The following is a 27,639-nucleotide window of genomic DNA, read 5'->3' on the forward strand; positions in this document are numbered from 1 at the left end:
GAACATCTGTCTGTGGAATGGCATAAAACATATAATAGCACTGCCTTTTTTTCTGCATTAGAGTCCTGTGTTTTAGAAGCAGTTGGTCAAAATGTTCAGCTTGGATTTTAAAAACCACATAGATGAACTATTTGGTAGTGATACACATAGTTCAGTTGTTGCTATTTGAGAGAATTTTAATTTTAAAATACTAGTTATTAAAAAGTTGATTATTAATTTTGGCAGCCATGCTCATGATTATATCCAGGCTTTAAGTATTTGAGCTCCTGGAAATAGCTACAATATTTTTGCGTGATATCTCTAAGTAGGCTATTTATCTTTGGCTAGGTAATATGTTGGGTAGAATTTGTTTTGGCTGAAATCGTGGAGTTAGCTGGATTGGTGGAATCTGAAGCCCTGCAGCATTCTTTACAGGACACTGGAATGGGCAGCTTAGCATCAGATATGCTGTGTGTGGTTTAGCATCTAACAGACTGTTAGATACAGTCCACCAGGTCCCAGATCCTGCCTGCTGGGGTCTGAATGTTTGTGTCCTCCCAAAATTCATATACCAAAGTCCTAACCCCCAAAGGTGATGATATTGGGAGGTGGGGTCTTTGGGAGGTGCTTCGGTCATGATGGTGGAGCCTTCGTGAATGGGATTAGTGCTCTTAAAAAAGAGGTCCCACAGAGCTTCCCAGCACTGTCTACCATGTGAGGACACAATGAGAGGGTATGAGCCAGGAAGAGGGGAGGGGGGCTCTTACCAGAAGCCAAGCATGCTGGCACCTTGATCTTGAACTTTGAGCCTCTTTAACTCTAAGAAATAAATTTCTGCCATTTGTAGTCTGCGGTATTTTGTTGTTACAGCGGCCCAAATGGACAAAGACACAGCACAATAGGTCACTCAATGAGTGGTGGAGTTTGGCACACAGTAGATGATCAAAAAATGTTGAGTTTATGAAATAGAAGTCTGTCTTCTGTGGATGGATTTAAAGGATGTTTGGGATTCAGACCTGTCCTGTGGGGTCTCTCAAGGACCCGAATCAACCATGGCGATCAGATTATAGAACCTCCTGGGAAGAACCCTTAAGGAATCATGGGCCTCAGGAAACCCTAGTTCTTCAGCAAAAGCCACCTAACAGGCCCGCTATTCAGACAAAACTGGCTTTTGGGAGTATTTTTTAAAAACAGTCTCCTACCCTACTTCAAGGACTATTTTGATGCCACTGTAGTGGCAGTGGTAATTTCCATCAGAGGTGTTCAGATAAATATTTTTCTCATGGCTGCAATCACAGTCCAAAAGGATTGTTTACATTTCTTAGAGTGACATTATTAAGTGTCAAAAATGGTTTGAAAGTAGCAAAATGCCTGGATATAAAACTTAAGCAGTGGTGTTTATTTGGCCTGAAATGACCCCCCATGTCCTCTTGGAAAAACAACCACACATTTCTTTTAGCTCTCTTCTATGGTACCTGGATAAGAAGTGATTGACCAACCGACTCCCCTTTGCAGTCCTTTTGGGTGAATAGTGCCACCTAACCTTGCAGTGGCCACGTGGTTACTGACCTTTACTCAGGTACTTGGACACACACAGACAGCCCTCTTCACTCAGCACCTGGCACTGAAATAGAAATCTGCATCCTTATAGGCTTGAATGATGGAAAAAAAAATGTATATCCATATATTATTTCCCTAAGTACATTGTACACTCATAGAAACAGGCTGTGACTTGTATTCACTTGTTTATTCATTCAGCAGGCACTTCTCAGGTACCCCTTAGACCTGTTGCATTGTGAGCTCGTAGTAAAAGTCCCATATGTTCAGAAATGATGTAAAATAATGCAAACAAGCAAACAGTGGAATAATGTGAGTAGTTACTTTTTTTTTCTTTTTTTTTTTAAAGTAGGCTCCATGCCCAACGTGGAGCCCAGTGTGGAGCTTGAACTCACAACCCTGAGATCAAGACCTGAGCTGAGATCAAGAGTTGGACACTTAACCGGCCAAGCCACCCAGGTGCCCCTAATGGGAGCAATTACTTTTTAAGAAGCTATAAACCTTAATGGAAAAGCTGCTCAAGGAAGGGCAGCCCATTGCCACTAGCTCCTGAATAGCAGAGCTCATTCACAATTGCAGAAGCTTTCCTGGTTGGCCTTAACCCTCACTGTGCCTTTGTTGTTTCGGTATATATAAGGTTCAGGGAATTCTCTGCAAGAGTCTACTGGCCAGGGTCTTTTGCTCCTGGGGTGAGGGGGTGGCTCATAGGAAGGAGATGTGGGATAGATGATCGGGCTCTGTCCTGTCCCATCTTTTCTTTCTTTAGATCCTCAGCCTCCCTTCTCCCTCCCTGCTGCCAGTTATGATATTCCTTGGTGATAAAAAAGAAAGGAAAGGAGGAAAGAATGAGATCTGACAAAACTGTAAACAAAGAGACAGAGCCACAAATCTGTCTCAACATCCATATAATAGACACACTGATTGATTAAATAGTTTAAAAATATTAACTTCGTATATGATAACTTCGATCATAAAACTGACTCCTATTGAGGTGACTTCTATTGAAGAATTCTGTTTGGACGTACTGTGTGCCAAGCACACACTCATTAACATGGTCCCAGCAGGAAGTAGAGGAAACCAGAAAAAATGGAAGGTCTCCTACCTGCTTCACCTTAACACAGCATTTTTTAAATAGCATAATTTGAAGAGATAAGAGAATTTTTACTAAATTTCCAGCAATAATCTGATTTAGCAGAAGGACACCATGGAACTGACTTAGTTGAAGGTGTGGATAAGTTATTAAGAGACTTTATTTTTCATTTTATATCTCTCTTTAGTGTTTGAATTTTTTCCCAAATACATGTATTACTTTTTCCCTTCTAGTCAATACAGTTATCTGGTAGACTGAAATTTCTGACTTATTTTTTGTACTTACCTACATATACATAAACTTAATATATATACATAATAAAAGTTATGACTACACACCTATTGGAACAGCTAAAATTAAAGATAATGGTAGCACCAAATGCTGGTGAAGATGTGGAGAAATTGAATCTCTCATACATTACTGGTGGCAATGTAAAATGCTATAACCACTCTAAGAAAATTGTTTGGTACTTTCTTAAATAAACTGAACATATATTTATCATACAACTCAGCAATTTCACTCTTGGACATTTATCCCAGAGATATGAAAAGTTATATGCACATAGAAACCGATACACAGCTTTATTTGCAATGGCCCAAAACTAGAAACTACTTAAATGCCCTTCAGTGGGTGAATGGTTACCATGAAATATTACTTAGCAATAAAAAAAGAACACACTGTTGATATATATTAACAACTTGGATGGATCTTGAGGGCATTATGCTGAATACAAAAAGCCAGCCTTTAAAGGATCACATACTATAAGATTCCATGTAGCTGTCTTAGTCAGTTTGCTTAAACAACAAGTAATTGTTTCTCAAGGCTCTGGAGGCTGGGCAGTTCAAGATCAAGGTACAGCAGATCCAGTGTCTGGTGAGGATCCACATTTTGGCTTGTAGACAGCCGCCTTTGGCTATATCCTCTCATGGCTGACAGAGAATGATCTGTGTCTCTTCCTCTTCTTATGAGGATGTTAATCCCATAATAAGGGATTAATGCTCCACTTTCATGACCTAATCCAACCTTAATTACCTCCCAAAGTCCTACCTCTAGTTACCGTCACATTTGGGATTAGGCTTTCAACATAGGAATTTTGGAGGGACATAGACATTCAGTCCATAGCAGTAACATTCTCTAAATTACAATCCCATGGATGAAAAACAGGTTAGTGGTTGCAAGAGATTACGGGATGGCAAGGTGTGGAGGAGGGTGTGACAATCAGAGATAATATGAGAGAGATCTTTGTGGTGATGGAAGAGTGCTATATCTTGATTGGGGGCAGTGGTTACATGAATCTACCCATGTGATGAAATGACATACACATAATGTATATACACACATTGTTCCAGTGTCAGATTCCTGGTTTTGACATTGGATTATAATTACATAAGGTGTAACCATTGAAGAAACTTTGTGAAGGGTCTGAAGGACTTCTCTGTATAATCTTTGTAACTTCCTGTGACTATAATTATTTCAAAATAAAAAGTTAAAATTTGATTGTAGATCTTTCACATTATTTTTAATTCCTTGCCAGATAAGAGTCTTCATTGTATCTGTTCATACACAATTAGCTTTTTTCATAGTTCTGCTTTTCTGTCTAGTAGAAATAAGACTAGTTGTTATGAAGTTAAGATAATTAGTTTATATTTTTAGATCTGCTGACTCAAAATGCTTAGCAGACTGGTAGCTAAATTGCTCTTTCACTGTTTTCATGGTTTCCTAGATCAAGTAGATGGATTATTAATCTGGGTTCAATCATCAACAAATAATTACCACACACCTGCTAAGTGGTGGACTGTATTCATGATGCTGGAGTACAGGCATGAACAAGACAAAGTTCCTACCTTCCTGGAGGTTACATTTCTGACATGTGAAGTGAGGCTAAAAGAACATAGAAAATGTATCCCCAGATCCCCTGGAAACTATTTGAACTGAAGGAAAGGGAAGTCTCCAGGACCTACTTCAGCATCTGCCCTTTGGTTGGTGTCTCCAAGTAGTATTACATCAGTGTGGGCAGAATATTTTGGATCTAATGATGTTTCTGGCAGGAGAATGAACATGATTTGCAATCACTATACCTAGTATGGATTAAGAACTGTAAGAATATCATAAGGAAAACAAACAAATAGAGCCTGATAGCTTCTTTCCTTAGGCATGAACAAATGTATCAGTTACTAGAAACACCCATACAAGATGGATTTTATTCTATTCTATTTTATTTTATTTTATTTAAAACAATTTTTTAGGAGAGCCTGGGTGGCTCAGTTGGTTGAGTGTCTGACTCTTGGTTTCGGCTCAGGTCATGATCTCATGGGCCATGAGATGGAGCCCCACTCCAGGCTCTGTGCTGAGCAGGGAGAGTGCTTGAAGTGTCTCACCCTCAGCCCCTCCCCCCATGTGCATGTGCACGTGCATGCATGCTCTCTCTCTTGCTTGCTCTCTCTAAAATAAATAAATCTTCAAAATTTTTTTGCATACCATTTAATAACTACTCTCCTATATTTTATCCATGAGGTTCTGTAGTTTTTACTTATAAGTATTTTGGGTTTGTTGTGTGTGTGTGTATTTTTTGTTTTAATTAAAGTATAGTTGACACTGTTATATTAGTTTCAGGTGTACAACCTTGTGATTTGACAACTCTATATAACCTATGCTATGCTCACTACAAACATGGCTACCATTTGTCACCATACAATGTTACTGTAATACCAGTGACGATATTCCCCGTGCTGTACCTTTTATCCCTCTGACTTACTCATTTGTTTTTGGAGAAAGGTTCTGAGCCCCTGTATTGCCCATGGCCTTCATAATCACCCTCCTCATCTGTGGCACTGCTACAAGATGACGGCAGTGTGGACTGACTCCAGCAGGAATGCCAGGGGCAGCCTTAGCATAATAAAGACCACGATTAGCTGGGGTTTCTAACTAGACTCCAACCTTTTTCTATTTCCTCTTGTGTCCATTCATTGAACACATCATCCAACTCTTGCTATGTGCCAAATGCTAGGATCAATAAAAGTCAAAAGTAGCTCCAAATCTCAGGGACTCACAGACCCTTGGGGGAAGGCAGCCAGGGGCATAGCTGGCAAGCATGCCCTGGGCATTAGGATATCCCCCAGAGTGTGCCAGCCACGTTAGCCTCAGGGGGGAGCTTGTTAGAAACAGAATATCTGGGGGTGCTTTACAAGAAGCACAGTGTTCGTGTGGATGATGCTTGGTGACAGATTCCCCAGGGCACGTGGATGTTTGTTTCTCTTGGACCCTGCCAAGCAATCCTCTATGTGTGTGGCAGTGTTTACAGACCCAGTCTACGGGGAAGGCTGCTCCGGCAAAGACTGTGTCACTGCTTTGGGGAATGTTTTCTAGAGCTTCCAGAAATGCCTCAGTAAGTCAGGACTGGCACACCAAGTGACTGCTTTGCTGCTAGAGCTCTTAACATGAAGGGCCAGGAGCGACCCTGGCAAACACAGGGCTGACGTGTGTGGGAACAGTGGGAGTGACCCTGGCAGGGAAGCGGGGGAGGCCTGGATATTGTTTCTCTGTCCCCTGTCCTGCTACTCTCTGCCCTGGGCTCAGAGCTCTCAAGCACCCGAGGATGGCGTTCCCGGGCAGGGCGCGCCCCTATGTTATCCCAGAGAATGAAGAAATCCCCCAGGCAGCCCTTAACAGTGTCCACCAGGCTAATGGCAGTGAAGACGAGAGGGCTGTGTCCAAACTGCAGCGCAGGCACAGTGACGTAAAGGTCTACAAGGAGTTTTGTGACTTTTATGCGAAATTGTAAGTGTCTCCTCTCCTGGAAGAGGCGCTCCCGTCTTCCAGATCTAGCCTTCTTGGGCTTTGAGTTCATTAGCCATTGATGGTTTTATTTCCTCTACTTTCAGGAGGGGCATTCCAGGGTGATGGAGGGGGAGGGGGCATATTCCAGCAGGCAGGAATACACCAGATGAAATGCAGAAGTGAAAGAAAATGCTCCCTTTACAGTAATAGTAGTAATGTCTTTGTGTTCAATAGGTTCCTGACAATAGTACATTTTCATTATGTAGTCCAAGAGGGAGGTGTAGAGTTTTTGCTGTCAGGATTTATAATAGAAAAATTGTATGCTCTAAAACTTTCCACAGATGAGGGGTCGGTTGAGGGAAGTAGTAAAAATTGAATTACAGACTGTTGATAAAGATACACATTTTTGTTAGGTTTAACAGCAGTTTGAAGTAGGCTAACTGGGTTTCTTAATACTGTCTTGAGGGGATTGAATGAATAAATAAGGATGCTGTGTAACTAGCAAATATACATATATTTATATATACATATATATGCTATTAGGTCTAAAATGTCTAATACATGTTATTAAATGGGTTTTAGCAAACAATTAAAAAAAGTAGTGCAGAGTAGTATTTAGACCAGCTCATTTAAGATTGTTGACCTCCTGCAAAGTCATAAGTTTGGAATTATTGCAAATACCCAGTTTGTCAATTAAGAGTTACGGAGAATTTAACTGACCTGATTCTCTATTTCCATTAATCCATTCTATGTGGTATTGTAACAGATGTCATTTATTTTCACAACTTACAAAGAGTTCTGTTTAAGTGTAATTGGGCACTTACAATTATACTGTAGCCAAAATGCTTTGTGGACTCTCAAGATGCTTTTTGGATTTACACATTTTTTCATTTTGATGCCAGAAAGTTTGTTTCACATACTTTGATCAATGAGGCACTTGAAAAACAAAAAGCTTAATGATACCAAGTTTTCTGTGTGCGGTTGATTTGTGGAAGTGGGTCGGGTAAATCAGTTACGACTGGCCAAATGTGAAGATTCTGTATTATTAAAGGCTTTTACATATATATTTCCCAACATATATATTCTTTGTCATCAACACCACTTCTTAGCAAAAATCCTTTTTTGAAAAATTAGCCAACTAATTATAACTAGCCGGATGACAGTTAAAACTATCATTCATGACTTTTAAAATGTAATTTCTATCATAGGTAGTGTTAAATATAAAAAACAACTGTAAAAAAAATACACAGGTCACTGTGGGTTCATCAGTCATAACAAAGTACGTCTCTGGTGGAGGATGATGGCAGCAGGGGAGGCTTGCATGTGGGGGTGAAGGGGAATTCTACGCCTTTCTCTGTTTCGCTGTGAACCTAAAACTGCTCTAAAAAGTAGTCCATTAAAAAAATTCACAGTGCCAGAGGGTCAAAGACAAGAGAGGAAAAGGAAATGTAAACAATTAAGTAGGTTGGTGAGATTATTAGGGGTTCTTTCCTGAAAGTTTCCTCTAATGTAGTTTCTTTTCTTATCCTGCTTGTTATTAAAAGGAATACTACTTCAAAAATACGCATTACATTATTTCTAAAGCTAGCTTATTTTTCCTGTGTGTTGGGAAACTATATGTTTGTTTTTATAATGTGTCTACCTATTTTCTAACTATTTGAGTATTTAAATTTGAATATAACCAGTGTTTAGTATAATGAGTAGGAAACAGGTAATAAATGCTTTTGATCTTAGGACCGCTTTGCACTCTTAAAAATTACTGAAGTCCCCAAAGAGCTTTTGCTTATCAGTATTTACTGTCTTAGAAAATAAACACAGAGAGCAAAATTAAATATGTATTGATTTAAAATAACAATAAACTCATTACATGTTAATATTAATAAGTATTAATATTAATGAATTTTTATGAAAAATAACTATTTCCAAAATGACAAAAGCTTGGTGGGAAAAGTGGCATTGAATTACATTTTTGCAAATCTCATTAATGACTGTCTAAATAAGACAGTTTCTCAGTTCTGCTTCTGAATTTATCCTAGTGCAATATGTTGCTTTAGATGATGTATATAAAGAAAATATGCCTCCCACAGAGATGTAGTTGGAAAAGGGAGGACATTTTGAAACCCTAAAAGGGTCACGGTGGTCCCCATACTTTGAGAACCATTTGATCTAGATAATGGATCAAGACATTCCAGAATGTTCTTCTCTTCCTGCTTTTTGGGAGTTCTATTAAAATTATAAGCATCTGGTGAATCTTTTGAGAGGGTTCAAAATTAATAATAATGCTTTATATTTGAGTAGCATCTTCTGGCTTCCAAAGTTATATACATTTTCTTATTTTATCCTCAAAGAGATATTAGGAATTACTGGGGCAGTTTTACCATACTTCAACTAGAAACACCTGTGGGTTTTGGTCAGGAGAAAGGGGAAGCACAAACCTTTCCAAGAGCTTTGCTAAAACTGCTACAATTCATCTGGCTTATGGCAAAGCCAAATGAAGAAGGGAAATGTGATGCATTTTTCTCCATAACCTACAGTAATTTTGAAATGACAAAGTAGAAAATGTAATATGAGACTTAGGCCAGTTTTGCCAAGCAATGAGGCTGCCTCTCTTCCTTTTTTTCCCTTTTTTTGTGATGTTTTAATTCTATATTTAAGCCTATTAAGTAAAGTTGAGTTGTGATTTGGTATGTGGTTATGAACGTGGTACTTCTATGTGGGGTTAGTTATGGCAAGGCTACAAAATAGGAATACTGTTTTGTTTTTTTTTTTAAGATTTTATTTATTTATTTGACAGAGAGAGAGCGAGAGCAGGAACATAAGCAGGGGGAGTGGGAGAGGGAGAAGCAGGCTTCCTGCCGAGCAGGGAGCCCGATGTGGGACTCGATTCCAGGACCCTGGGATCATGACCTGAGCTGAAGGCAGACGCTTAACGACTGAGCCACCCAGGCGCCCAGGAATACTGTTTTTTGAAACATTTAGGGCAAGAAGGCAAAATTATCTTCCATTGGGGTGGGATGGAGTTGAGACAAGATATGTGTGAGCCCTTCTGCTAAGGAAACAGGAAAACTTAGAAACTGGCTGGGGACAAGGCAATTAATCTGTCTGTAAAATGAAGGCTCCTCACCTGCCTCACAGGGTGGTTGATTCTAGAGAATGTTGGCGGTAACTTTACAAGGTGGATTGACTCAATATCTAGGTGGTTACAGGCTGCACCAGGCAACTAGACACACGGGTAGAGCTTGTGCTCTGAGTGGGCGTCTGAAAATAAACTTGCCAAATTGTGAAGGACGGCTTGGCCAATGAGTGCTCTGGTTAGGGGACCCTCCCCACTTCAAGGCCTTTTAGAACAAAGCAGTTCTTTATGTGGAACAGGGCTTGTTAGAGCTAAATAATTATCTGAGTATATGCTTTTCTTCTTGCAAACTACACAGTGGTTAGTTAGGATGTGGGTCCATTTATTGAGTGCCTCGTATGTTTCAGGGTATAGTGGAATGATGGCAGGGAAAGACCGGGTCATTGGGTTCATCGGTGGTCATTTGATAGGTGATAGGTGTCCCTATCATGTCTTCTCGGGTGTTTGAAATTGATACTGTAATCTGGTTGTGATTTTATGAACGGGGACTCTGGATTCTGCTCCAATGTCTTCCATTAACTACTGAGCTTTGTGACATTGGGCTGGTCACTCCAACTCCCTGAACCTCCCCGTGTCATATCTATAAAATGATCTTCACAATGTACAATCCTCTGATTAAGATACAGCTTACAATGTTGGTGCTCAATACTTGTCTTACCAATGAGATTACAGGACTAAGGCATTCTGGTGGATTTTAGGAGCTACTTAACAGCAGTTGCCTTCAGCAGGATCTAACCAAAGGGATAACCTGTGTCAGGACATGGTGTTCAGTTGATATGCAGTTTAGATTCTGTTCTCAGAAGGAAGAGAAATGGGCTTTGAGATGGTGACCTGTGGATATTTTAATTAGGCTTATTAAGCTGTAACCTCAAGCTCCTGGAGGGCAGCTCTTGAACTTCTGTCTATCCCTAGTTCCTCACTGGTAGTGGGCACTCATTTATAGGATATTTAGCAAGAGGAATGTCAGAAATGTTAAAGAAAAACAGATTCCAAGCAGGAGGCCCTTTCAGCACCTGAGATGCATGGGCAAAGAGATGGGAGCAGTTTGAGTTCTTAAGACACAAGAATTTGGGCTTAAGGGCTACAATATGATTTTTGTGATCAGATAGAATTTTCTCCTCAGTTCTTCGTGTCATTTGGTCTTAAGTCTAAGAAAAGATAGACAGTTTGTGACTTCCTCTGCTTTATGTGTTACAGCAACATGGCCAATGCCCTGGCCAACGCCACCTGTGAGCGCTGCAAGGGGGGCTTTGCGCCCGCCGAGAAGATAGTAAACAGTAACGGGGAGCTGTACCACGAGCAGTGCTTTGTGTGTGCTCAGTGCTTCCAGCAGTTCCCGGAGGGACTCTTCTATGAGGTGAGTCAGCCTGGACAGAAGCACAGGGGCACCGTTTTGAGGATCCTCCTTTGTTTTGAATTTCAGTATGAAGATTGTATTGACGTGCCTGGTCTTTGGTACCTGTCAGGTCAGTGATGGTTTATGTGCAGAATGCCCTGCCAGACCCTGCCCCCCACTTGTATTGTTCATTTCACCTTCCTGTTTCAGAACCCTTAGTACCGGGGCGCCTGGGTGGCTCAGTCGCTAAGCGTCTGCCTTCGGCTCAGGTCATGATCCCAGGGTCCTGGGATCGAGCCCTGCATCTGGCTTCCTGCTCCGCGGGAATCCTGCTTTTCCCTCTCCCACTCCCCCTGCTTGTGTTCCCTCTGTCACTGTGTCTCTCTCTGTCAAACAAATAAATAAAATCTTTAAAAAAAAAAAAAGAAAGAAAGAAAGAACCCTTGGTACCTTGTTACTTGACCTATCAGACCTGTGCACTTCAGCTCAGCAGACAGAGTCCTTTCATAAATGTTAGCCACAGGCTTTCTGGCTTTTCCACTCAGGTCCCCACTTGCTTGCCCCCTACACATGCCTTACTGATTCCTGCCTCTGTCTCTTTCCCCGACTCAGAGCACCATGAAATATCCTCTCTAATGCCGAACGTCGGTTACCTACCTTTCATGCAATGAGTGGGAGCTTCCATGCATTTATTTTCTAAGGAGGATCTTGTTCAGATACTTTGGAGGGATATCCTGTCCATATTAAGCTCTTCTGTGTATCTTCTTCTCCAAATTCTTTTTCTTTCTTTTTTTTTTTAAAGATTTTATTTTTGTTATGTAATCTCCTTACGCAGTATGGGGCTCAGACTCACAACCCCAAGATCAAGAGTCACATGCTCCACCAACTGAGCCAGCCAGGTGTCCTCCAATTTCTTGTTCTTGATTCTCCTGCGTTACCCTGTGGTGTCTACACATCCTTTGTATTTCTTCTTATGATCACTGAAACCCCCTTCTCACAGAATATGTCTGCTTTTGGGACTAGTCTGTGGAGGCTGAACCCATGCTGTTAATGAAGATAAGAGTGGCATATGTGTGTGTCCAATTATATAGTGTATTTTTATCAACTTACTTGTACCTGTCTGTATGTGTGTTATTCATATGTGTGTCTATGATAATGTGTGTACATAGAATTATGTTATAGCCAGAGATGGCTGCTCTTTGATTTCTTCTTTGCCTACCACATTTTTTAATTTCCCTGTTTTAAAAGCCATTCCTAAGGAAGGAAAGGTAGTTTCTAATGGTCATTAGTAAGTTAATTGTTTGCCACTCAGACGGCAGTTTCCCATAGAAACAATGCCTCCTGAGAGGGAGGTTTCCAGGCCAGCCTGCAGAAAAGCTATTTAGTCCATCATACGTACAGGACAAACAGAACTGCCCTGTATATAGTAACATAACTCTGAGAACAGCTTTAAGAGATTTGATTAGGGACCACTCTTTTATTCACCAGAACACACTTTTGAGCTCCTGCTATATCCTAGAAACCGCATTCCTCACAATAAAAACCCTAGCAATAGGAACAGGAACTCTTGTTCTCTTTTCTTTCATTCTTCCTAACTCTTTCCCTGGGCAGTGGGAATCTCTTTTTCTGTCAAAGGTAATGGCTTTGGGCTGGGAATAGCAAGTGATAGTCAGGAGAGTCACAGTAGGAGGGAAGACGGGGAGGCGGCTGGAGCAGGGGCTGTGCTGCTTGGCATCACGGTAACAGACCCCGCCGGAGGCTGTGGGAGAGGCTGCCAGTGGTAATGAGGAGGGTGGCAGCTAGATTCCTGAAGAAGAAAAGGAGATTGCTAGGGATCTGGGCAGCAGGGAGAGAAAGGGAGCGGAGAGATGGAGAGTGGTCCTCAATTGGAGTAAAGGACAAGGACCTGCTTCCGTGGGTCCTTGATGAAACCATTCAGGTTCTCAGGTCAGCACGGTGGAGGCGTGCCAGGACTGGGGCAAGGAAGGAGGTCACTTAAGAGAGTCAGGAGTCTGCCTCCTGAGGAAACATGAGTCTACATACTCTTGTCAATCCCAACCTACCCCTACTTTTTTTTCCCCTCGAGGCCCAAAGAGGTTGAAATGTCCCTATAACATAGCAGATCTGTGACATGAATGGGCTTGGAACCTAGTTTGGTCTCCTAATGCCCAATATGGTATTCTTTCCCTTGCATATTCTTTTCAAATCTAAGATATTTTTATTGAAGTGGGTAGTTATGGCAGAAGCCTTAGGAGAGAGTCCAGAGGAGCAAGAGAAGGACCCAAAAGAGAAAGGCCGGGTCAGTTTCTCCAAACATTAATTCCATATTATATGGTCCGTTTGCCTGGCACTTTGGAATTAATAATGTTGTCAAGCACGATCACCTGGTTCTGCATCTGCAAGCTGTCAGCTGCCAGGCCACTTGTGCTTAGTCAGAGGGAAGGCTCTGTGAGAGCTTCCAGTAGGACAGAATAAAGCATGACTCACACTTGTCCTCCTGCCCACCTCTCACTCCTTTTTACTTCTGGACTATAAATATGCTCCCTGGGGGATGCCTGGGTGGCTCAGTTGGTTGGACGTCTGCCTTCAGCTCGGGTCATGATCCCAAGGTCCTGGGATCGAGTCCCACATCAGGCTCCCTGTTTGATGGGAGGTCTGCTTCTACCTCTGCGTGCTGCTTGTGCATGCTCTCTCTCTCTCTCTCTCTCTCTCTCTGACAAATAAATAAATAGAATCTTTTTAAAAAAACATATGCTCCCTGGGTCTGTTATTATTCCAGAATGTTACAAATACCCAGAACTGGTCTATTAATGGGCTATTGCCCAGCTTAAGGTCCCTTGGGTCCTGAGGAAGATTGCTATTTTAGCTACACTTACAATTAAAACCCCTTTCCCAAGGCCAGGGATTTGTAAACCTGCATGTGGAAAATCTGGCTTTTCCTTTTGGTTGAATGATATTAGAGAAAAAGCTATCCAAGTCTTCCAAGAAATAATACGTATTCTCAGTTACTGAAAAGGAAGCCCCAAAATTTACCTGGCTTGCTTTTCATTTGAGATACAACGTATGTACTTCAGTCTTGCTGTATGTAATAATCGCAAATGTGGGGCACCTGGGAGGCTCAGTGGGTTAAACAACCGACTCTTGATTTCGGCCTAGGTCATGATCTCAGCATCGTGAGATGAGGCTCGTGTCGGGCTCCATGCTCAGCATGGAGTCTGCTTGTCCCTCTCCCTCTGCTCCTCCCCATGCTCACTCGCTCTCTCTCAAATAAATAAATAAATTCTTTTAAGAAAAAATAACAAATGTGTTCTTCCCACTCTACAGCTTTGATACTGCTTTTGTCTTATGATTAAAACATCATCCTTCCCTTATTTTCTACAGTATCTACTCTTTTCTCCATAGGATTGGTTCTGAAGACTTAGAGGTGGGTTTTCTGCACTCACTTCCCCTTGAAAATGGGATTCAGGGCGCCTGGGTGGCTCAGTCTGTTAAGTGTCTGCCTTCGCTCAGGTCATGATCCCAGGGCGCAGGGATCAAGCCCTGCATCGGGCTCTCTGCTTGGCGGGGAGCCTGCTTCTCCCTCTGCCCCTGCTGCTCCCCCTACTTGTGCTCTCTGTCTCTCTCTAATAAATAAATAAAAATCTTAAAAAAAAAAAAAGAAAGAAAGAAAGAAAATGGGATTCACTTTTACTGTGGAACTTCTGATATTTTGGATCAGATGGCCAGGATGCTGCTCCCTTTGGCCCCAAAGGCAAGTTTAGCGTTACACTACTGTTTCCTACCCACTCATGAGGATGTTTGTCTGGAGGTGAGCTGATTGAGCTCAGCTATTTCTGGCTCATCTGCAGCTCCTCTTAAGAGTGAGTTAGCAGCAACCAGGATTATTACCTGCATTGGCTCCTCTCTCAAGGTGAACTTCAATCCCACCAGATCATGTGGTTCAGCTCGTGAACTTAAAGTTTGCTATTAGACTGGAATACATCAACCCTAAAGAATAAAAAGTCGGGCTCAATGATTCTTGGGCTCTGTAGCTTCTGTCATCAATGACTGCTTTCCCCAGCGTGTTTTTATTACAGAACCACGTGAGTCGTGTTTTCAGACCACTCCCATCTGTCTCATTTCAGTTATCTTCTCTAGTACACACAGCACTTTGTTTATACCTTTAGTATGGAGAGCATTTCACATGTTTATGTGCTTATCTTCTTCCCCTCTAACTTTAAATACCTTGGTGTCAGGACTGTCCTCATTAACTGGTATATCTATCATTTGTTATACAGTATTTGATGACTCCTAGGTGCTTAATAAATACAATGATGTGTGTACAGTACTTGGATAGTATAGATGGCAAGATAAAATGCTAATATACCCACTAGGAACCAGGGCAAACATTTTCTAACATAAACATTTGCAAAATCTTGGTACGCTTTACTCATTTACCTATTGTTCATCTCATGAACATTGTCCAAGGTTTATTGTCCAGAGTGGTGGATGAAAGAAATGTATTCTTAAGTAGAAGCAGAGGAGATTTCAGTTTTGGAAAGAACCCTGAGTAAATGCCTGAGCCATGGTATATTTTCAGTACCATATGTGGACCGCTGACTTGAGATGTTAGTTCAGGTCAGTGTGGTGTTGTTGAATAAACTTACTTTTGATTTAAAACCTACAGAAAAGTTGAAAGAATTGTACAATGAATATCATGTACCCTTATGCATCTCACACACAAACCCACCACACCCATTTTCTGCCAAATTATTTGGAAGTAATTTGCAGACATATAACACTAAATGAAGTTACTTTTAATTTTTGTGGTTTTTGTAGGGGAGGTATAATGAAAAGGTCATAGTTAAGAGATGATTTTTGGGATACTGGCCTTACCAAAATGTTCTGTTTTTGAGTGACATGTTGTATCTAGTTGGATTTTAATATAATCACTTCTGGTACTTGGAGCACTATTTCTTGAATTAAAAGCTCCCCTCCCCCCAGTTTGTTTAAATGATTCAAATGACTTTAAACTCTTATCTCCAAGAGCATTCGTTAAAAGGAAAAGAAAGAGCACAATTCTCTTTGCATATGGGCTGGACTTAATGATTCACTTCTAACAGGGATATAGAAATGAGTAAAGCAGTAACTTTGCAGTGGCAAAACCTGGCAGACACCATCTTAACCAAGTGAACAAGGTTAACTTGACCAGTAAGAAGTCATGTTGAGCTCACGTACTCCCCAATATGATGCAAGAAATAGAGCACATTATTACCTCTGTGGTATTATATATCTTCCCCCAAATCTATGACCTCAGTCTAATCATGAGACAAACCCATGATGATTACAAAACAGCTGACCGGTACCCTTCAAAATTGTCAATGTCCTGTCAAGGGCAGGACTGAGGAACTGTCACAGATTGGAGGTGACCAAAGAGCCTCGATTGGTCTGACTTCCATGGGATTTTCCAGGAGTGTTGTTTATTCATTCTTTTTTTAGGAAGCATGTATCCATAATTAGGATGTTTTGGGACCTCAGCATTTTTCTCAGATTTGTGCAGTGGAAACAGAGGGTAGATTCACTTTATTGGTACATGGTCAAAAAGGAACCCAGTAGTTCAAGGCTTTAATGTCATTGTTCCACATTCAGTAGAATTACCTCTTCATCTGTGTTCAGATGGCCAGTTCTCAAGTTCAGATTGTGTGTTGGCAGAGAAGCCAGGGGATCTTTCAATCATGATTTTTAAGTTCTTAGAGAAACCCACAAGATAATTTAAGAATTCTAGGTTATATTCTCTATTGGTCTGCCTAAGAGAGGTGGTGGATACAGAAGAAGCAGCACAGATTTTAGGGTCTTACAGCCTTGGATTGAATCCCAGCTCTACTGGCTTTGGTTCAAGTTATTTAATATTTTTGAATTTCAGTTTTCTCTAACAAGGGGATGATCATACGTGTCTCATAGGGTTGTGAGTTTGAACCAAGGTAGCATGTGCAGTACCTAGTAAATTAGCTCACTCCGTAGTACCACTTCCCAGTGGGTACTGCTCCGATAAGTAATGCTTGCACACACTAAACCAGGGTTCCTCATCCTCAGCACTGTTGGCATTTTGAACTCGATAATTCTTTGTTTGGGGGCACTCCTGTGCATTGTAGACTGTTTAGTAATATTTCTACCACTCTACCCACTAGATCTCCAGTTGTGACAACCAAAAGTATCTCCATACATTGCCAGATATCCCTTGGGGAGCTAAATCACCCCAGTTGAGGGACGCCTGGGTGGCTCAGTAAGTTAAGCGTCTGCCTTCGGCTCAGGTCATAATCCCAGGGCCCTGGAATCAAGTCCCATGTCAGACTCCTTGCTCAGTGGGGAGCCTGCTTCTCCCTCTGCCTCTGCTCCCCCTGCTTGTGCACGTGCTCTCTCTTTCAGACAGATAAAATCTTTAAAAATAAAAATAAAAATCACCCTCAGTTGAGAACCACTACACGGAATGAGGGCATCCCTTTGAATAGGTTATGAGCTTCACTATGGTAATAGTAAGTCCATTCTAAGTGGGCATGTTCCCCAGGTTGTTTAGACAATAGCCTCATAAAACAAAAACCTTTTTCTGTTTCTAAGAATTTGACTGCACTTAGAGTTAATTCTTGTACCATAAATTTAATTAGAAAGTATTTACAGACAGATTTCACTTAAGAAAGACCCTTAAGAAAGCCTGTATTTTCTGGCTTAAATTGGCACAAGGAAAGATAAGTACACCATTCTTGGATAGTCATCATGATGAAAGTGTCCTCCTCGTTTAGCAAAAGGCAAGATACACTATCTGTGTGGTGATTTGAACTGGTTCTGCAAACTGAAATTTATTTTTCTTTTTTCAAATACCCTACTTCTGCATTTTAATTTTAAACACCTTTTAAACATTAATGATTCTAAAAATGATTTATCTTTTAATTTTGTCTGTATCAGAATGTAGTGCTCAGGGTATTAATAAAAACAAGGAACCCACTAAAACAGTCATGGTGGTGTTGCTTTTTACCACCAGCACCACCAAGCATTGAGGTGCTGTTTCTGGTTTCATGTGAGTCTCTTGAGGGTAAGGTCACCTAGTTCATGTTCTTCACAGTCCTTCACCTTGCCTGGAATGTAGTACTTCATGTGTGAATTAATGCCCTATACTTGCTAATTTTAGAAGACTTGAGTTACATTAATATTTTTATTTCCGAAATAACTAAACCTCTGTTATGAGCCAGGCACTGTACTAGGTGTTTTATAGACTGTTCTTGTTGTTGTTCTTCGTTCCTTTGACTCACACGAACCCTGTGCATTAGGTATTTTTATTCCTAACTTACATGTGGCCCTGATGAGGCTCAGAGGCCTTGCCCACAGTTAACTAGTGGAGATTTTATCTCATGCCTGCTCGCCTGCACAAAGATGCCCTGACTCTCACCAAAACTGAAGTGGTTTCCTGGGACTGATGTTTTATCAGTCTGAGAGATAATGCTGTCTTGTATATGGCCATCACTGCTTTTTCGTTCATTCAGGAAATAGTTACGGAAAACTTATAAATGCAATGTGTGGTGGACTGTGTAGGCCACACTGTGCCCTAGTCCTGGGAGTGAATACAGTTTTCCCAGTGATTTGGGTAGAACTTGAAGATGGCTTCCATGGTACTTTTCCTCACTTTCAGATCAGGAAAATTTAGAGAGGTTGGATAAATGTATGAGTATATGGTTAGTGATCTTTGAATTTGGTATTGTAGCTTTGAAGGGAAATCTGTTTCCATCAGTGCTGGTGTTCATGAGTTACCAGTATCTCCAATCATCTTCCAGTACATATGAAGAAATATTTGTAAAATGACCAAGTCATTGGTGGCATGAGAAGGCTGTTTAAATGTCATTTCAGGAGGTGGGGGGGATTAGCTATTCAGACCAGAGGCCCTAACGTTACCGACTATATATAGCCGCTGTAATGGTTCCTAAATCTAACTTTGTGATATCTTGGAGTATCTCCAGTAAAAAGATTATCTTATATTTCCCCTAAGAAGATACTTTTGAAAGTAAAATGGAACCGACAGTTAGAGAGATGTAATTCCAGAAACATTACAAATCACGATGCACTGAACCAAGGACTATGAACGTGGTGTGAAGCCTTTTTCAGTTTGGCATAGTACAGGATAGATTCTTTGTTAATACTTCAGATTTCTTTCTTTCTCTTTAGTTTGAATTTCCCAAATGTGTCCTTTTTTCCCTGTCACAGAATGCATAACAGGAAAGACCAATTTATGATGAGTGATTTAGTGGAAAGAGGGTTTACAAAGAGATTTCTTCACTCATTTCCTCTTATACAGAATCATGATTACTCAGGAAGGCTGAACTCTGAGAAGGGAGGTCTGTTTGGGAGGAAACTTTCCAACTAGGGAGGTGCTTATCTGCTGACCCACTGACTTCAAAGCAGTTTACAACAAACCAGTACAAATCACCAAGTGAAGATCGTTAACGTTTGCACTTGCCTTGAAACGAGACTGTCAGCTAAGTCTCTAATTCTGAGCTTTCTTTAAAGCAGCAGAACTTCTCCCTACCTCCTCCCCCCCCTGCAAAGAGAATCTTCACAGAACTCAAAACTTAAAACAGTTCAAAGCAGAACTATTTTTGGTTGGAGTTCATCCTCCCCCATACTGAACAATCCCTGTTCCTTGCAGGTGGCAACAACCGGGGTTCTTGGACATTCTGTTTTAACACTGTCTGGAGCATTAATATTTCTTATAGGCTGATGGTATTTTAAACCAGTTTTGGGTTATAACATGCAGTTACCTAGAAAGGCAGTATTTCTGAAAGTTTGATTTTTCAAATTTATGATTTCTGATTTTTCTTCATTTTCATCCCAGAGTTTCACTTTGGATCAACTTCTGGCCTTTCTCCTAGACTTGGAAATCAAGCCATAACTGTGTTTGAGCATTTGTACACACTGTGAAAAAGGGGCAGCTCGTTCTAGCAAAAGAAATTATCTCTTGCATTAGTCCTTATATGGAGTAAGCACACCCAGAGTATGCAAGGGGTTTGCAGTATGAATGATTTCAAGGGAATCCATTTCTGGATCCTTGTATTTTGGTTTCAGGGAACTAAATTTCTGAATTCCTCTTCCAAAAGTTGATTTGTCTGATAATATATTTGTATTCATGGTAGCACTTACTTCTCCCACGTCACAAGAGAAAGGAATCTCAAATCTTTCTGTGATTAGTTGCTCCAGGACACCAATCAAAAGACATTAGCCAGGGGTCCTCAAACCCATAAGGCATTTTCTTGTTAAGAATGAAGCTTGGCTTTAGGAACTGTGTTGGATGTTCTATATTCAGATTTGTGGCAGATTTGGAAATGTGGGGAGTAATCATGACAACTTTCTTTTAAGACTTTGCCTTTTTCATCCCTAATTTCAAAAGGACTCATCCTTTTTTTTCAGTTTTGTTGAAATATGATCGACAGACAACATTGTATAAGTTTAAGATGTACAACGTGATGATTTGATATATGTGTATATTGTGAAATGATAACCACAGTAAGGTTAGTCAACACATCCATCACCTCATGTAATTATCTTGTGTGTGTGTGTGTGTGTGTGTGTGTGTGTGTGTGTGTGGTGAGAACATTTAAGATCTGCTCTCTTAGCAGACTTCAAGTCTCCCATACAGTATTGTTAACTATAACTATACATTAGATCCCAAGAACTTACTCATTTTATAACTGGAAGTTTGTACCCCTTGACCTACATCTCCCCATTTCCCCCATCCCTCCAGGCCCCAGTAACTCCCAATCTACTCTCTGTTTCTGTGAGTTTGGTATTTTTAGATTCCACACATAAATGAGATCACTCAGTATCTGTCTTTCTCTGCCTGACATTTCTTTTAGCATAATGCCCTGCAGGTCTGTCCACGTTGTTGCAAATAGCAGGATTTCCTTCTTTTTTATAGCTGAATGGTATTCCACTGTATATTTATACCACAGAACTGATCCTTTTTTTTTTTAATTTTTTTTATTGTTATGTTAATCCCCATACATTACATCATTAGTTTTAGATATAGTGTTCCATGATTCATTGTTTGTGCATAACACCCAGTGCTCCATGCAGAACGTGCCCTCCTCAATACCCATCACCAGGCTAACCCATCCTCCCACCCCCCTCCCCTCTAGAACCCTCAGTTTGTTTTTCAGAGTCCATCGTCTCTCATGGTTCTTCTCCCCCTCCGATTTCCCCCCCTTCATTCTTCCCCTCCTGCTACATTCTTCTTCTTCGTTTTTTCTTTCTTGACATATATTGCATTATTTGTTTCAGAGGTACAGATCTGAGATTCAACAGTCTTGCACAATTCACAGCGCTTACCAGAGCACATACCCTCCCCAGTGTCCATCACCCAGTCACCCCATCCCTCCCACCGCACACCCCACTACAGCAACCCTCAGTTTGTTTCCTGAGATTAAGAATTCCTCATATCAGTGAGGTCATATGATACATGTCTTTCTCTGTTTGACTTATTTCGCTCAGCATAATACCCTCCAGTTCCATCCACGTCGTTGCAAATGGCAAGATCTCATTCCTTTTGATGGCTGCATAATATTCCATTGTATATATATACCACATCTTCTTTATCCATTCATCTGTTGATGGACATCTTGGCTCTTTCCACAGTTTGGCTATTGTGGACATTGCTGCTATAAACATCGGGGTGCACGTAGCCTTTCGGGTCCCTACTTTTGTATCTTTGGGGTAAATACCCAGGAGTGCAATTGCTGGATCATATGGTAGCTCTATTTTCAACTTTTTGAGGAACCTCCACACTGTTTTCCAGAGTGGCTGCACCAGCTTGCATTCCCACCAACAGTGTAGGAGGGTTCCCCTTTCTCTGCATCCCCGCCAACATCTGTCATTTCCTGACTTGTTAATTTTAGCCATTCTGACTGGTGTGAGGTGGTATCTCATTGAGGTTTTGATTTGGATTTCCCTGATGCCGAGCGATATTGAACACTTTTTCATGTCCACAGAACTGATCCTTTTAAAGGGAGAGTCCTGTGAGAGCAAAACAAAGAGAGCAGTGGTAAGAAATTGTGAACATGATGAGTATGTGTTAAGAGCCAGAAGTAACAGCCAAAACAGAAGAGGTTTGTGACTCTCACGAGACACCAAGAGGTTAAACAACTTGACCAAAGTCACACAGCCCGTCAGCGGTTCAGCCAGAATTTAGACTTCAGGCCTTTTGGATCCACAGTCAGTGTTCTTAACTGCTACACTATGCTACCTATTTGAATTATATCTTAAAAAACTTATTCGAGGGGCACCTGGGTGGCTCGGTTGGTTAAGCATCTGACTCTTGGTTTCGGCTCAGGTCATGATCTCAGGGTTGTGGGTTTGAGCCCCATTTCATTTTGGGCTTCATGCTCAGCAGAGTGTCTGCTTGGGATTCTCTTCCTCCCCCCCTGCCCCTCCCCTGCACATGCTCTCTCTTTCCAAATAAATAAATCTTAAAAAAAAAAAAAACTTATTCAAATTACAACCGATCCTAATTTTTTCTACCTTCCGCTAGCAGATACAGTATATATGCCAACTGCTGGACTCATTTTGTTTTTGTTTTAAACAATATACATTTTTCTCTTTCATTAAATACAAACTAAAAGTTGAGTGTTTCTTTTCTTTTTTTAATTAAACTTTGTTTTAATGGGTCTCCAAATTCTGTGACAGATTTTTTGGTCAAGTTGTTTCCATTAAAAAGTACTGATTTTAAAAACTATAATAAAACTATCATGCATGCACGCACACACACACACACAAATAGTGCACAAAACATTCTCCTTTCCTTCTGAAGATGTGATGTATTTTTTTTATTATTATTATGTTCAGTTAGCTAGCATATAGTACATCATTAGTTTTTGTTTTTGTTTTTTTTAAAGATTTTATTTATTTATTTGACAGAGACAGACCCAGCGAGAGAGGGAACACAAGCAGGGGGAGTGGGAGAGGGAGAAGCAGGCTTCCTGCCGAGCAGGGAGCCCGACGTGGGGCTTGATCCCAGGACCCTGGGATCATGACCTGAGCCAAAGGCAGACGCTTAACGACTGAGCCACCCAGGCGCCCCACATCATTAGTTTTTGATGTAGTATTCAACGATTCATTAGTGATGCACTGTTATCATTAATCAGTCTTTTACTCTTGAATGTAAGTGACCAGTTGACACACACAGTTCTGAGCCTGGTCTTTCACCACCGATTAAGACTGGGGTGGATGGTAAACAATTTATCATTTCCAACTAAATCAGTGGAGCTGGTTCTGAGTCTTTATATTGAATTTTTTTTAATTATTGCTAAAAGCTAAACATCAGATTTCTATATATATACGTAATATACATCCAATAAGGGAACATATCTACTTCATAAATAACTTCTGCTTGGGGCTACACACAGTGCATTATGATAGGACTGGGTTAATGTAGCATATCAGGGTATCTGTTTGTAGCTTTTAAAAACAGATCATTAAATGTATTAGAACTTACTCATTTGAATTTCAAAATGAAGTAAGCCTTTTTCTGGCATAAGATAAATCTGCTTTGGCTGGTCTGCCAATTAAGGTGTAGTCGATAATGTTCAATAAATTGAGCAAATTGAGTTGACTACTGATGTATCATTAAAAATGGATTCTGAGGGACGCCTGGGTGGCTCAGTCATTTAAGCATCTGCCTTCGGCTCAGGTCATGATCCTGGGGTCCCTGGATCAGTCCTGAGTCAGGCTCCTTGCTCAGTGGGGAGCCTGCTTCTCCCTCTGCCTGCCGCTCCCCGTTTGTGCTGTCTCTCTCTCTCTCTGACAAATAAATAAAGTCTTTAAAAATAAATAAAAATGGATTTTGATAGTCAAACAGTTATGTGATATATGTGACATATAACTTGCAAGGAGCTCAAAGATTCAAAGGGAGACATGATATAATTCTCATGACATGTGAAGAGGGTAAAAGCAGCCCCCAAAATAGAAATTAATGTTGAACCCTGACTCTTCCAATGGTAAGTCATATTTATCCATGGATACATGGAATAATTGTGAGAGGAAGAGGAGCCCTACTCATCTCATTAAGATAGGCTTTTCAAGTAAACAAGTAGTGGAAAGTAAAATTTGACATTTTGACATATTCATGTTTTGACCATTTGTGTATTAATAATCATTGTAATGATAATCCAGAAGAAAAAGAATGTTTTAGAGCCTTATGGGTTCAGAAAGTAAAACAGATTTTAAAGTTTCATTATATATATTTTAATTGCTGAGAAGTATGGTAGGGTGATGTGTTAAAGACTTTAATATAGAGTTTCAGAAAAAAATATCACACCAGGGTAAAACTCTGGGGGAAATGAAATGGAAATAGTTCAAGGAGAAAAGTGGAGGGTATAAATTTTTCCAACTGTTAAAGTAGAATATGTTTTTTTTTTTTAATGGGTTTTGGCCTCAGTTTGAAATGTGTAAATCTAAAATATACTAGAATATCTACTCTTTGGAAATATTTAAGCTTGTGGTACAATATTTCAGATATCAACCTAAAAAAAAGTGGGACGGGGTTTGTGTGTATATGCCTACTTTCTGGAGAGAGGGGTCTGCGCATTCATTAGACTCTTCAAGGTGAGTCTGCAAGCCAAAGAATTAGCATTGCTGCAGGGAGGTCACTGTACTCCGGAGCCGTAGTACCAGGTCTCGCCTCAGTTGTTTGGTGTGCCTTTAGGGAAGGTACAAAAGTACATCTGTGGGGCGCCTAGGTGGCTCAGTCGTTAAGCGTCTGCCTTCGGCTCAGGTCATGATCCCAGGGTCTTGGGATCGAGCCCCGCATCAGGCTCCGTGCTCTGCAGGAAGCCTGCTTCTCCCTCTCCCACTCCCCCTGCTTGTGTTCCCTCTCTCGCTGTGTCTCTGTCAAATAAATAAAATCTTTAAAAAAAAAAAAAAGTACATCTGCTTTTAAAAATCTCAGTAGAATTATAAATTCTTAGGGCAGAGCTCTTCATCCAGAAACATCTTTCCTATATGTCTCCACAGAATAATTATATTCATCCTGTGATTGTTTCATCTATACAAGTTGATAGTATTTTCTATTTCAGTTTGAAGGAAGGAAGTACTGTGAACATGACTTTCAGATGCTCTTTGCTCCTTGCTGTCATCAGTGTGGTAAGTTTTACTGCTGAATGGCAAAGTAAAAAGTGAGTCTCAAAATTATGTCAATGGTGAAAATGGTGTTTGGTGCTCATTATAAATAGCATCTTATTGGTCCTTTTCCTTATCGTTAATATATAACAAGCTGGAAGAGTATCAAAACCCAGAGAGAAATGATTTTTAAGGACATCTACTGTAAAATTGGGGATTAAGACTTTTATCAGATGATCTTTTGGAATGTTCTTGTCCCCTGTTAATTCAGTCTTTACCTACTTACTTTGGGGGTTGCCAGGAGAGAGACAGGGAAGACATTGGAGGGGTGCTTCAGATGCTTCGGGATTGCTGTGTGTTACACAAGTGTTTAACTTGCTTGCATTTTAACCACCTCACTGGTTGCTAACACTTCTACGAGAAGGTCTCCAGAGATTGGAAAAACTGAGTAGAATGTTCTAAAGTTTAGTGAAAGAAGAAATTTTGTATAGGTTTCAAGAAAATGTGCTGTGGATTTCAGTTTTCTGTGTCAGCAATGACCAGAAATAAACAAAAGGCATTCAAGAGAGCCCAGTATATCATTGGGAAAAGGAAGACCACATTTAGAGATGTGATAAGACAACCTGAAAATATGACTACAGAATCAAAACCAAGGACTCCGATGAGACAGAGTTTCTTCCTAATGCAGTGCTTACTGTGGTCAACACATACATAGAGAGTCCCTAGTTGTGGAGAACGGTTTAAACAGTGTTTTCTTCGTGTCCTTTGTCTCACTACTTTCAGCAGTAGGAGCACACTGGACGTCCTGGGTTTGTTACTTTCCCACAGGTGAATTCATCATTGGCCGAGTGATCAAAGCCATGAATAACAGCTGGCATCCTGAGTGCTTCCGCTGTGACCTCTGCCAGGAAGTTCTGGCGGATATTGGGTTTGTCAAGAATGCTGGGAGGTAGGAGTTTTCCATCCTTGTCAGGTGTGGGTGGAGAAGTAACTGCTACAAGGTCATGCCTGTTTTCCCCTGGGACTGTGAGGCGGTTCTTTAGGGCACTGAGGTGAAGGTACAGGGACTCAAGCCTGCAGTGTATTGGCTCGTCTGGTGTCTGTCAGGAGAGGACCTTAGAATTTCTGGGTAGCAGCCTTGCTGCTGCACGTGTCCCTGGGCCAGCAGAAGGGGGATAGGTACTTAAGATGGAGTCGGGTTACCTGGGTTGGAATAAATAAATTTTCAAGTAGTGGCTTGATTCTGCTCTGGTAAGCCAGGAGTGATTTTTTTAAAAAATGATTTCTTTAACTTCTTTTCAAAGATATGAGAAGCATAGTTCTTTCTAATTATTAGAAAGAACCTCAGATTTTCAATTGAAGTTTCTAAAAAAGTTTTGGTTCTCTTTAGACATCTATGTCGTCCCTGTCATAATCGTGAGAAAGCCAGAGGCCTTGGAAAATACATCTGCCAGAAATGCCATGCCATCATTGATGAGCAGCCGCTGATATTCAAGAATGACCCTTACCATCCAGACCATTTCAACTGTGCCAACTGCGGGTATTGCCATCCCCTCCCTTTTGATTGCACAAATAGTGGAAATAAAATAAAGATCACATTTTTCTATATTTCTGTTACTCCAGCACACCAGATTGCTTTTCTCCAACTTGTAACCTAGAAAATTTAAAACCTGTAAGAAATCAAGAGAATAATAGAAAGAATACCCATCGTTGAGTTTCATCGCTTAACATTTTGCCACTTTTGCGTGTGCGCAGCATACTTTCGCCCCGTGTGTGTGTGTGTACACATGTACATACACACATACCTCTAATTATTTAGTCGATAGTAAGATATCCTCAATTGTCCCCAAAACTGATTTTGATAACTGTTTTTTGAATACAGGATCAAAAAAAAAACTTTAAGAAGTCTTCTGTTTGTACATACGTAATTTTTACAGTTGTAATAATTAGGGTGTTATCTTAAAATATCTTGAATTACATTTATTTAATTTTGCTTTATTTACTTCTAAAGGGATTTTTTTTCTTCAGAAACTCATGATAAATTATTAGACTGTGGTTTTCTAAATTTGCTATATAAAAATTTAATGGAAAAAGTTACTTTAATCAGTATGAACGTACATGCTAAATCATTGTGGGGTGAAGAGAGATAAGCTAAAGATCAAGAAAACAGCTGTGTTCTATAAGTTCAGCTACCTCATCTTTTTTGTGATTATCAGTTTGTATCTTATCTCATTTTCTTGCCTGTTCCTCTCTGTGGAATTTTTCTCTGTTCATTTGTCATTAGCACTTCTAAAGAATTACTTAAAACAGATGAAATGTTAAACAAGTCCATTTCGCTGATTGGGGCCATCTCTGGCTAAATGTTCATTGATGCAGGAGACTGAAAATAATACTGAACTTAAGCATTTGGGGGAGGAAAGTTCTGGGCATTTCATTTGTTTATTTTCTATTAACCTATAACTCTTAATAACTTGTGACAATTTAATTGTTAGTAAATGGAACTAGTTTCTAACTTTAGACCTCAGTTATATATTTTGGATAATATAGATAATATTATTACCAAGTCCGTCCTGGGCATTGTGATGATTCTCTTCTAGCTTTTTAAGGAAGACAAAGGGACTGTAATGTGATAATAGA

At 40.4% G+C, this 27,639-nt stretch overlaps 1 protein-coding gene across 10 annotated transcripts in view; it reads left to right on the forward strand.

Moving 5' to 3' along the window:
- The window catches only part of LIMS1 (LIM zinc finger domain containing 1), a 156,836-nt gene that overhangs the window by 120,595 nt on the left and 8,602 nt on the right, over positions 1-27,639 (forward strand). For 5 of the 10 annotated variants that reach the window (XM_032419459.1, XM_032419461.1, XM_032419462.1 and 2 more), the window contains exons 2-5: positions 10,734-10,893; positions 24,960-25,026; positions 25,831-25,951; positions 26,393-26,542. In XM_032419459.1, coding sequence (XP_032275350.1) covers positions 10,734-10,893; positions 24,960-25,026; positions 25,831-25,951; positions 26,393-26,542 — 498 coding nt within the window. Of the gene's footprint in view, positions 1-1,972; positions 1,996-5,161; positions 6,404-10,733; positions 10,894-24,959; positions 25,027-25,830; positions 25,952-26,392; positions 26,543-27,639 lie in introns of those variants that run through there. The other 5 variants (XM_032419455.1, XM_032419457.1, XM_032419463.1 and 2 more) reach the window with 4 other exon arrangements.

The sequence above is a fragment of the Phoca vitulina genome, unplaced genomic scaffold (genome assembly GCF_004348235.1).
Source record: "Phoca vitulina isolate PV1807 unplaced genomic scaffold, GSC_HSeal_1.0 scaffold22, whole genome shotgun sequence".
Lineage (NCBI taxonomy): Eukaryota > Metazoa > Chordata > Mammalia > Carnivora > Phocidae > Phoca > Phoca vitulina.